Below are 12,242 nucleotides of genomic sequence, written 5' to 3'. Positions count from 1 at the left end.
CCTCTCCCTTCTTTCCCTCCCTCTTCTTTCTTTCTTGCCTCTATTATTCACCTCTTCCCCTTCCTTTGCCCTTCTTTTTCTTCCTTTTCTGACCCTCCTCCCTTTCTCCCAGCCTCAAAGCTTGTCCCTTTTCTCCTCCTCCTATGGCCCAAAGGGCCTCATAATTCTTTGAGGAGCGGCACATATCTCCCATTTGGGAGGGTCAGCGCAGAAGAGGCCAGGAGGGATGCCCTCCTACCAGTGAGCTTGTTTTCAGGTTTCCTTATGAAAAATATTATCTATAAGAAACAGCAGAACCTTGTTAATGTGAAACACAAGGGTTTGGGGGATGGATTTTGAATGACTGAATTGGGACTATCTGATGGCTTGATTTAAGAACAAAACGGGATCACTGGTAGCTTTGAATTAAGGGCTATTTTCTCCTTAACTGGCAGCAGTTTAGGACTGGTCTGTGCCTTTGTAGCATTCAGGGCAAAGGTGCTATAGAACCTAGGAAGCAGCTGATGTAGACAGCTGGGCAAGAAGAGGGTACACTGCCCGGGCAGCTCAGTCTGGTGGGAAGAAAACTGGCTCTGGATTCAGATCCTCCTCTGATGCTTGCTCCCTGTGTGACCTTGGGCAAGTCACTTCTACATTTCTGGGCCTCAGTTTCCTCACGTGTAAAATGAGAGGGTTAGATGATGTGACTTCTGGGTCCCTTCTCTATCTGCATTTGTTCTTCTACACTTCTATACATCTCTTCACCACCCAGGCCTCAGTTTCCTCATCAGTAAATGAAGGGGTTAGATTAGATTCCCTCTAAGGGTCCCTTCCAACTTTAGGTCTATGAGGCTATGAGCTACTAGCTGTGTGACCCTGGGTAAGTCACTTCTCCACCCAGGCCTCAGTTTCCGCCCCTGAAAGATGTGGGGGCTGGCCAGATGGCTTCTGAGGTCCTCCCTTTCCAGCCCTGGATTCACAGGTCAGGGTACCTGCTACTCTTTCCCTTTCTTGATTCTCTAACCTCTGTGTCCCACCTTCATGTCACCAAGAGCCCTAGGCCAGGGAAGCGGGTGCCACGTCCCCAGTCCACCATCTTCAGGCTTCCTCTGGGCCAGGAGGAGGCCAGCTTTTTCTCATTTGACAAGGGGGAAGCAGCTGGGCCTGTCAGGCCCTTCTGGCTGGGCTTTTGTCATGCAAACGATACTGAGCCAAAAGGCTGCTGGGAGCCAATCAAAGCTAATTGGGATGAAGAGCCTTTGTAGTGGGAGCTGAGTCAGGAAGGGAGCAGGACGCAGGCAGCCAGACCTGGCCATTGCACTGGGATTTCCATTGGCCAACCACCGTTCCAAGAAGATGCTGAAAGGTGCCTTCCCTGGGAAATCTGTGGCGCTGTAATTGATTTCTGTCATAAAGGGTGAGCCGGGATTCTGGAGACAAGAGCGAGCCTTGTACATTGATATTATGGTGCCAGATGAACAGCTAACAAAACTCCATTTATGTTAATGCCATCCACATGGAACTGTAGCTACAGGGAAACAGAGTAATGCAATTTGTCCAGAAAGCAGGGATGCCGGCACATCAAAAGAGCCGCGCTATTTACCAGCTAATCAATAAAGGCTGCCTGGAGCAGCCGGGCTGGGCAGGGGAGAAGAGGCAGTTTGCATGCAGGAAGGAAAGAAAGGAAGCCTCCCCACGCCCCCACAAACCCTCTCCTGCCCACACGCAGCGGAGTCAGCCTCCAAATGGGCCTCGTTCTCACCCTGGGAATGGGACTCTTCCTTGCACCTGGCCTTGAACTTCATGGGTCCATAGACAGAGACCTGGAATCATGCCTTCTCCTGGGCGGATCTCTCACATTTATCCTGAATACAGTTTGTTTGTACATATTTATTTGTATCTTGTCTCCCATTAGACTGAGTGCCTTTGTACCATGCATGGTTTTTTGACTCTTTGTATCCCTAAACACTTAGCTCACAGTTGTTCTTAATCAGTCATTTCAGTCATGTTCCACTCTTCATGACTCCATTTGGGGTTTTCCTGGCAAAGATTCTGGAGTGGTTTGCCTTTTCTTCTTCAGCTCATTTTACAGATGAGGAAACTGAGGCCAATAAGGTGAAGTGACCTGTCCAGGGTCATCTAGCTAGTAAGGGTCTGAGGTCAGATTTGAACTCAGCAACATGAGTCTTCCTGCCTCCAGGTTCTCTCCACTGCTCTACCTATCCAGAAAACAGCACCTTTAAAACATCCAAATCAAATTTTTAAAACAATGATATCAACCACCATAAACCTCACTAAACAATAGTCGGTCAAGTTCATTACCCTTTGAAAACAAAAGAAATAGTCCCGGGCAAGGTGTATTCATTTAAATAATAATAAGACGAATAACTTTCATTTTCTGTATGTGACCACATTTCGAAGTCCCTCCCCGCCTCCTCCCCAAATCTAGCTTATTTCAAACCCGAGTGCTGCCTATTATGACCCTCAGCTTATGATAAAGCAGCAATTAAGTGAACAAGGATGATAAATACCAATAATCCAGCCTTCCAACAATGGCTGCTTTAATCTTTCTAATGAACCCTGTCACGTCCTTGCTTAAAAATATTCAGTGACTCTCTATTATTATTATCATTATTATTATTACTTGCTTTTTGGAAGGGCAGTTGGGGTTAAGTGACTTGCCCAAGGTTACACGGCTAGTTAAGTGTTAAGTGTTTGAGGCCGGATTTGAACTCAGGTCCTCCTGACTCCAGGACCGGTGCTCTATTCACTGTGCCACCTAGCCGCCCCAACTCCCTATTCTCTTGAGGACAAAATTGTTGAGAGACCTTACGGTCTGATAGGAGCCTACCTCCCCAGCTGGATTTCACTATTCTTCACACTCCTGCTAGGACTTCATCCAGCTTTTTCCTATCTCCGTGCATGCCTCCAGGAAGGCAGGAGACCTGCATTCTAGTTCTAACTATGGCTAGCTTGGTTGTGACCTTGGATAGGTCATTCAACCATACTGGGCTTTGCTTTCCTCTTTGGTAAAACCAAGGGGTTGGGGGGGGCGGTGAGCTAACCTAGTCTAGAGTCCCTTCAAAACTGATTTTAATTAGCTGTTTTCGTTTGTTACAAAAGGAAGGCTTACTGGGTGGGCAGGAGTAGGGGAATGACTGATTTTTTTAAAAGGCATCAATAAAATGTTAATTTAGAAAAAAAATTTAAGGGGCACAGTTAAAAAAAATAAATTAGTCTAAACTTCAAGGGAGGGGAGAGAGAAGTTATGGGATTTGGTGAAGAAGTCTGTCTTTACTATGACCATCCTGATTTTATTGAGCAGACCCTCCTTCACCATAGCCTCAGTCTCTCTGCAGGGACTCCTGGCTACATGAAACATTCACCTGCATTGGTTTGTCCTTCTAGGCACAGATCCAGAAGAGACCATCCTGCACGCTTTCAAGATTTTTGATGTTGAAGGAAAAGGTTTCCTTAAGGCAGACTTGTAAGTTCACCTTTAAAAGGACCCCTTCATTTTTTTTTTCTAAATGAACATTTTATTGATGGTTTTAAAAAATCGCAGTCATTCCAGATATAACCCCCCTATTCCAGCTACCTAGTAAGTCTTCCTTTGTAACAAAGAAAAACGATGAAGCAAGACCAGCTACCACAGGGACGGCACCCCACAGCATATGAAAAATGTTGCCACCATAGTCTTTCTCTTCTCTAAGGAAAGGGAAAATGGGAACAGCATTTAACTTGTCTCCCCACATCCAGAGCAACACAAGGCAAAGCAGGTCTTCATTTCGTCCCTATCCATGGACAGGTAGATAATTATGGGATTATCCCTGGGACACATAAAGGAAGGAGATTTTCTCGTTGCTTCTTTAGGACCAGGTTTGGTCATTATAACTAATAACTGTTTAGCTTTGTTAAAGGATCCACTTTAAGACAAATGTTTCCTCTCTCCATACTGTGCAGAAGACAGCAGAGTGGATGAATGGTTTGCCAATACTGGCTTCCCCAGATGAGAAAGGACAATAGGTAGTCACTTGAAGAATTCCAGACACTCGTGGGCATTAGATACACTGATCTCTGTGCTTCGGAGAGAAATCAGGCTACAGCCTGTGAATCTCCACCTTTTGAATACATATGGGTGATCATCATCATCATTCTTGGCAATGAGTGAGGAGAGAGCCCAGAGGGAAGCTGCTATCACATTTTTTGCTAAGACTCAGGACACAGAGAGGAAGGTTTCCCTGGGGAGGGTATTCATTTTCCTTGAAAATATTTGCCTTTGGATGTTTCTTTTCTAATGTACAAACTACTCAAGTCTTCTTGTGGCTCCTGAGAGGACATTTGTTTATATTTTCACATTATCCAAAGGGGGTCTTGCCAAGGCTAAAGTGTGAAGGCAATCACTTTTATCTTTAACTCTCCACATCTGGAGTAACCCTTTAAAAAGAAAGAACAGAATCTCTCGGAGATATATGAGTATAGTGCATAAAATCATATATTTGGAACTGGAAGGGACTTTAAGAATTATATTATCCAACCCTCTCATATTTACAGCTATGGAAACTGAGGCCCAAATGAGTTACTTACCCAGTGAAGGAACAAGATTTCTGGCTGGGTTCACTATGAATTTGTTGTACCACCTCAACTGGGCCCTTACTGCTGCCAGGCAATCCTACTCTACCTCTCTCAAAAACTCACTATCTCCATGGTGACTCTTCTAAACCTTTTCATCTCTTCTTAAAACTTCCATGGACCTCCCTCAGTTCACTCTCTTAGTGGAGAAACTCGCATCATCTTTTACAAAAAAGAAATTGAAGCCATTTGCCATGAGCTCCTGCTTCCTGTTCTCATATCACTCAGATGTCTTCTGCCACTCTCTCCTCCTTCACCCGTCTCACCAAGACTGAAATGGTCCCATTCCATCCTGATCCTTCCACAAGACTCTTCCCTTTGTCATCCCCTCTTTACCACCTATTTTCAAATTCTCCTCTACTGGTTCATTTCCTACAAACATTCCCATGTTTCCCTCTTCCTCCAACCCCCTCACCTGATCCTTCCATCGCTGCTATCACCCTAAATCTCTTTCCTGCTTTGTGGCCAAACCCCTTGAGAAGGCTATACTAGGTGTCTTCACTTTCCTCTCATTTTCTTCCTAACCCCTTACAATCTGGCTTCTGACCTTCTCATTTCACCAAAACCTCTCTTTCCAGTTGCCAAAGCCAATGGCCTTTTCTCAGTTCTCATTCTCCTTGACCTTTCTGCAGCCTCTGATACTGTCAGTCCCCCTGTTCTCCTGGATACTTTTTTTCTCTTGGTTTTGGGGACACCACTCCACCTCTCTGACTATTCCTCCTTGCTCTCCTTTGCCGAATCCTCATTCAGATCATGCCCTCTAAACACAGGTGTTCCACAGGGTTCTGTCCTGGGCTCCCTTCTCTTCTCCCTTTGTATACTACTTAGTGATCTTATCAACTCCCACAGATGTGATAAACTGACGATTTTCAAATCTACATATCATACTCTAGCCTCTCTGCTGACCTCCAGTCTTGCATCTCCAATTGTCTTTCAATTGTCTCAGACTGGACATGCAGGAGGCATCTTCAACTCAATATGTCTAAAATCAAATTCATCATCTTTTCCTCTAAACCCTACCCCCTTCCTGCCTTCCCTTTCCTCCCAGGCTCTCAGCTTCCCAACCTGGGTTCTACCCTCAACTCTTCACCATCTCTCACCTGCATGCCCCCCATCATTCAACCTGTTGCTAAGGTTTGTTGACTCTAAATGTGCAATATCTCTGGTGTGTAGTGCTTGCCAGTTACTGAGGTGAACATTTAACAAGCAGCTCTTAGAAGCTGATACAATCTGGCTCCAGCACCCCCCAGGTATGGATCGATGGTAGTCAAGGTCCCTTTAAGCTCTGAAATCCACTGATTCTATATAATGACTACTGGCCTGAAGTAGGTGGCATGACCCAAGTTCAAGATAGGGGTCTCTGAAGTGAGCTGAAACAAGTCCAGTGAGGTTAAATTACTTGCCCAAGGTCACAAAGGAATGGGCTTTGTCCAATGCCTTCCTTTTCAGTGGTTGCCTGGGTCCTTGAAAGGGCATGGATAAACAATAGCAAAAGCCCAGAGCTTTTTGAATAAATCTAGAGACTATTTATGAGATGATTTTCAAGAGAGGCTTGGGAAAGTGTGTGCTGTTGGATGAACTGAAGGGGCTCCAAGGTGAGCTCTGAAATAGTTTCTAACTCTGGACATAGATTACAAGGTGAGAAATTGAGGCAGGGGAATCCCCGTTGGAAATCTTGTCCTTTCGGTGATGGTGACAGCAGTCAGATGCAATGCCCCTCTCTACCCAAACTCTCTTGGGCTATTTCCTATAGATGGTATATTTCACAGTCAAAATGAAGACAGTTCCCTCCCCCCAGCCAAACTCCCCTCTCTTGAAAGGTCAGAGCTCCCTTCTCTCTGCTCTGTTCAAAGTAGACAGTTACTTTAGTCTGTCCCCACTGGAGACTGTGATGTTTCCTTATTAGACCTGAGGGTAATGCCGATCATTATAGAGCAAACCATTTAATCAATTCCTGAAATGTCTTTGAGGTTTTCGTTTGTACCCATGGACTTCCCTGGGTTAAAGATTTGAAGGTTTTGTAACAGATTCTTGGGCTGATGCTTTTTTTCCCCACTTCATGATGGATCTTCCAAGCCCAATTAATGTCATATTTTAGAACTTTAAATTTTAACGATAATTGTGTTCCATATTAAAATAATTAAATAAAACTAGGAAAAAAAGCCTCGATGACCTTTAATCAACATTTATTTTGTTCATCTCCATATGAACAGGCCTGGGGGCCATGGTTTGTGCCCTGTTTCCTTTTGTATTTTCACCTCTCGTCTGGAAAGTTGTGTCTCATGTGGTCCATCTGATGGTGTTTGGAATGGACCTCCAGATGGGCTAGGGATAGTACATTTTATCAATTTACATCCCTGGCCCTCTTTTCTCACTTCTAACAGAATCCCTTGGGGCTTTCTGGGTCCTTCCACCTTCAGCTTCTTCCTCCCTCAGGGAGGGAAAGAGAATTCAGGGAGTAGACAGCAGCCTTTCCTAGTATGTTCCTAATAATGCGGTTCTCCTGAGATCCCTGTGATGAGGCCCCTGTCTCCCCACCCCCTTCATTCTTCCTCTTCCCTTACTCCATGTGCTGCTGGATCATGGGAAGTCACTTGCCCTGCAGATTCCAATGATAATCTTTTAAAAGATTGTATGCAAATCAAAGGAACAACAAAATAGTTTCAATATTAGAACCAGTTGATATTGGCCAGACTGTTCATCAGTGAGAGACCCACATCAAGACTCTAGGCACGAACTTCTGTAAAGGAACCAGAAGGCTCTGGTTGTTGTCTTGTTTGGGGGGAAGTTTTTGTTTTTCTTCCAAAAATAAATAGTATGTGAAAAGGACATAACTTTCAACATTGGAAACTGTGACTTCTCCTTCCCCTATAAAATAAATAATGGAAAATGCACATAGGTTTTAACTTGGTTTCCTTGTGCCCTTGCCAGGGGATGGAGGGTGGGCTGGGCATCAGAAGATTATAATTAGACACTGGATTCTCCACACCCCTCCCCCATACCCTTACTTCCTCCAATATGAGTATTCAGTTCAAATTTTCCAGTAGAAATTTAGTACTGTCAAGCCCAAGATTTTTGAGCTTATGTCTATGTACTGGGGAGGCATTATCCCCTTACCAGCACTGCTATGACCTTGACCTCCACAACTCATGATGTTTTCACTGCCCAGTGGGACAAAGGGTAGTGTCTCACATAAAAAGTATGGAAGGCACCTCTGAGGACTTCAGACATGGCAGACCTCGGTGAGGAGAGAGAGAGGAGGGCAGGAATTGCTGCAGAAGGTTTAGGAACATATAAGGCAGTGAAAATCTTGATGGATTCCCGGGGGAAACGCAGTGGAAAGAAAGAGCCGAGTTCCAATCTTGCTTCTCTCCCACACTACCTTTTTAGGGCTCAGTTTCCTCATCTGTAAAATGAGAGGGCTGTGTGTAATGTGAAAATATCTGCAGATCCTATACCTGATTGTATGCCACCATGGTGAGGGGGGGGGCAGGAGGGAGGAGGAGAAAATTTGAAACTCAAAGAACTGGGGAACTGAATCTTGTAAACTCAAAGTAAATCGACAGATTAAGAAAGAAAGAAAAAAGTAAAAAATGAGAAGGCTGGACTCGTCTTTAATTTTCTCTCCAGTTCTAAATCCACAATCCTAAAATTCTATGGCCAATCTCATATTAAAGTTTTGAGGTAATTTGGTGGATAAGGCTCAGTTTCTTCATGTGAAAAATTAGGGTACATTTTATCCCCTCTTTGGGGGGCCATCCAAGCTTGATGATTATAATTAGACAGCATTTGGCATTTTTTCTTCCTTCTATTTACACTGTTTGTGGTCACTGTGTAGTGTTCCTGGTTCTACTTACTTCCCTCTGCATCTTTTCATATCTTCTCATCCTTCTCTGAATTTGTCACTTACACCATTGCTCATAGTGAAGTAAAATCTCATTCCATTCCTGTTTGTTTAGTCATTCCCGAATTGATGAGTATCTCCTTTGTTCCCAGTTCTTCGTTATTTCAAAAAGGGCTCTAATAAATACTTTGGGGCATAATGATCTTTTGTCTTTGATCTCCTAGAGATTTATGGTGGTGCTTGCATTTTAAGAGAGGGCAAGGGTGAGTCCAAAGAATTAGGATGCCAACCCAAGTGAAATTTCAGGGATAAGGAAGGGAGTCATCTACCTGATTCTTCCCACATTATGAAGCATGGACAGCTGCCTCTTTTGCCCCTGGATCCCCATAGATGTTTAGTAAATCCTGAGCCTTAAAAACTTCAGAAGGAGAAAACCAGGGCAAGAAGTTCTCAGTTTTACTGGGCTGGAGGGATGGATCTGATGGAGGAGACAGGGAGCTCTTTCTGGAGATACTGAGGAAGCCATGGAAGAGAATTTTGGTATGAGAAAGGGGGATGCCTTTTGCTGGCTGTGAGAGATAGGAAGAACAAATAACTAGAGGTAAAATAAGTCAATATTTTAGTACTTGGGTGCTGGGTTCTAATCAAGATTCATACATAGCCTTGAAGGGGGGGTGGGAGAGGGAAGGCCATTGAGGTATTGTTTCTGGATTTGTAGATCTGGTCTTGAAGGAGATCCTAGTGGCCTTCTTTCCAAGCAGGGGCATCTCTGAAGGCCAAGAAATGATGGAGAAGTTTTTGGAAGGTCCTTAGGGACCTGCTCAGGAGCATGCTGGAGGAGATTGGAGACAAGGGATCTAATTCTGATTCTTACATTAACTTGCTGTGTGACTTCCCTCCCTGCCTCAGCTTCCCTGTTCTTCCAGTGAAGGTCCCACCAGTTCTAGCTTTTCATGACTCATGATGGTTGCAGGTTTTCCAGAGTGAGGGAGCAGAGGAACAATGAAAAGCTGGGGGGGGGCGAGAAACAGAACCATCACCCACTGGGAGAAATGATCATCTGTAGCTTGTTACCCTGGGGAATAAAAAGCAGAAGCCGACTAGCTGGAGAAAACAATATTCTGTTTCAAGGCAAATAACTCCAGTAATAAATAACATGGGAAGGAAGGACATAAATCCCTGATGGTGTTTCTAAATGTGGCCAGCGTCCTCACCGGGGAGGAATCTGTGGGGGGTCTCTGGCCACGGCCGGACCAGACAATCCCCCAAGCACGAGGCCTTCAAAGCAGCTCATGCACCATAATCTGCAGGGGCAGGGACCGAGGCTCAGGGCCACAATTCCAAGGCCTGATTCTTTCCTGCCATGAAATGAAGTAATTTGCTTTGTTTTATATTTTAACAGCATCAAAGAAAAGCTTATGACACAGGCAGACCGGTTCAGCGAGGAGGAGGTAAGTCATCTTTTCTGTCCTTGGGATTTGCAAGCCTCCCCAGAGGCAGGGGAATGGACTTGATGACCTCTAACGGTGGGGACTTGTTTTCCTTCACCTAGAAAAGTGATTGGTTGATACCAGGAATTCTCCACAGTGACAAAAAATGTGGCTCCCTCTGTATCTGAGTAGAGCTAGGCCAATGCTTCTACTATCTTTTCCCCTAGGGTAGTTGCCAGGAAAGCACGCTGCAAAATGCTCAGTAAATGAATTGTTATTATAATAACATTTCCCTGTTAGATTGTAGACAGGTACTGACCTAAGAATTGGGAAGATATGGGTTCAAGTCTAGTCTCTGACCCATAGGGACAGTCCCACCCCAGGCAGGTCATTCTCTTTCTCAGGGACCCCAGGCCATTCTCTAAAACTCTGAAGTTGCTGAGCCCAGGCTTCTCTTCACTGGGAGTCTCCCCTGCAGGCGGTCGGTTGGAAGGGAATACACATCTCTATATAGCACTATGTGCCAGAAATTGTGCTAAGTGCTTTTTACAAATATTAACTCATTTGATCAACAACCCAGTGAAAGTTGGGTGCTGTTATGACCCCCATTTTACAATTGAGGAAACAGGCAAACAGAGATTAAGTGACTTGCCCAGAGTCACACAGCTGAGTAGGTGTCTGAGGTTGGATTTAAACTCAGGTCTTGCTGATTCCAGGCCCAGACTTTATCTATTTGCCCACTTAGCTACTTGTACTGATGACATCACAGGTTTGGACTGTAAGCTTCTTGAGGGCAGGGACTCAGCCTTATTCTTTTTGGTCACACTTACTGATGGGTGATTCTGGGGGAAAGTAATGCCACTGTCTCAGATGCCCAAATATGGATCCTGCGAAGAATTCTGCACATTCATTTCTCATGCATCCTGTGGGCTAGGAAGAGGAATGGTGATTTTTCCTGCCTTAACTGAGAAAGGGACTGAGTCCAAGGAAGGTATGGGGATAAGCAGGACTCAGTGACCTCAGAGGTTCCCTCCAAGGACCCACATGGGGAGGAGAGCTAACGGCTGTCCTGAGCTCAGCAAAGGTTGGGAGGGTTCAATGAACTTGGATGAGGGTTCTGAGCAGAACTCTTGCTTCAGCGAGACTGGACAAGGCATGTCTTTGTCCGACAGGAGGCCAGCTGGAGGGGATCTGGGGTTCTCTCCTCCCCACCCCGTGGATGCCTGTTTCTTGCATTTATTTTCCAGATCAAACAGATGTTTACAGCTTTCCCTCCAGATGTGCGTGGTAATCTCGATTACAAGAACCTGTGCTATGTCATCACCCATGGTGAGGAGAAAGACTAGGTGGGGGGAGAAAGCCCCCAGTGTCTCCTCTGGAAGCACTTAGTGGCAAAGGTGAAAGGGATAAGGAAGCTTCTACCGGAGATAGAGAGAAGAAAAGTCTCTTCACTGGCATGCAGCTCATCCAAAAGGAACCAAAAATAATCATTAAAAAAATGGAAATGAGGTTAAAGTTATTCTATTTAATGTTCTAGCCTGGATAAAAGCTAAAAATTCCAATTTTGTTAGTTTTTCCCACACTTAAGAGAAAAAAAAAATTTTGGTGGTTTCGGCTGGAATTTTTCTGACGAGTTGTTGCTTTTAATTTATTGACAGTTTTAATGATCACCAGATGGCCCATAGGATAGAGGAAACATCTTGGCAGCCCCTCCCCCCAACCGCCCTTTGCCTGGGCCAGACTCCACGCTCTTGGCTGTTGCATCATAAAGGGTCTTTGGTAACCAGAATTCTCTTCCACTCCACAGTCTTTTACATTAGATATTTAAGTGGAATCCAACTCTGGGTTGGAAACAGAGTTTCTTGTGGGTCTCTCTTGGGAGTCATTGTACAGGTTTATTCTAAAAACCATCACTACAGATGTTTTCAGAAGGTCCTAGCTTTCCCATTCATGACCAATTTCAAATGATAACCTATTCAGTACCTAGCTTGGTGCCTGGTATACAGCAGCATTTAATAAATGCTAATTGGTGGATGGGTGGATTTGTTGGTCTCTCCCCCCAACCCTCTACCCCCCAAATGGTTAGGGTATCGTTCTTTAAGGGTAGTGGCTAAGCTCCCGAAGGAAGTTTGCTATTTATGAGAATCCTATGGCCAGTCCCCCTGGAAGGCAAAGTCTTTCCCTCTGATTTTAAAGAAGATTCATTACAATCAACTTTACTATTGCATCCCAAGGATCACAGATTGGAAGCTGAAGTGAGGCTGCTTAATGATTCTGGCCCTCTCCCAACAGAGTCAGAAGCATCTCGTCCAACCCTGCCCCTTTTAATAGGTAAGAAAATTGAACCCCAGGAAAGA

At 44.7% G+C, this 12,242-nt stretch overlaps 1 protein-coding gene across 1 annotated transcript in view; it reads left to right on the top strand.

The window, feature by feature from the left end:
• Positions 1–11,551, top strand: part of MYL10 (myosin light chain 10) — a 15,824-nt gene extending 4,273 nt beyond the window's left edge. The window contains exons 4-6 of the mRNA XM_069089167.1: positions 3,388–3,466; positions 9,858–9,906; positions 11,133–11,551. Of these exons, the coding sequence (XP_068945268.1) occupies positions 3,388–3,466; positions 9,858–9,906; positions 11,133–11,231 (227 nt within the window). The 3' untranslated portion in view covers positions 11,232–11,551. The remainder of the gene's footprint in view (positions 1–3,387; positions 3,467–9,857; positions 9,907–11,132) is intronic.
• Positions 11,552–12,242: the final 691 nt, after the last annotated feature.

This window comes from Petaurus breviceps, unplaced genomic scaffold, assembly GCF_028583685.1.
Source record: "Petaurus breviceps papuanus isolate PSGF00001 unplaced genomic scaffold, PetGlider_PUasm1.0 186, whole genome shotgun sequence".
NCBI lineage: Eukaryota > Metazoa > Chordata > Mammalia > Diprotodontia > Petauridae > Petaurus > Petaurus breviceps.
The sequence above is the reverse complement of the archived record's forward strand: the minus strand, read 5'-3'. Positions and strand labels throughout refer to the sequence as shown.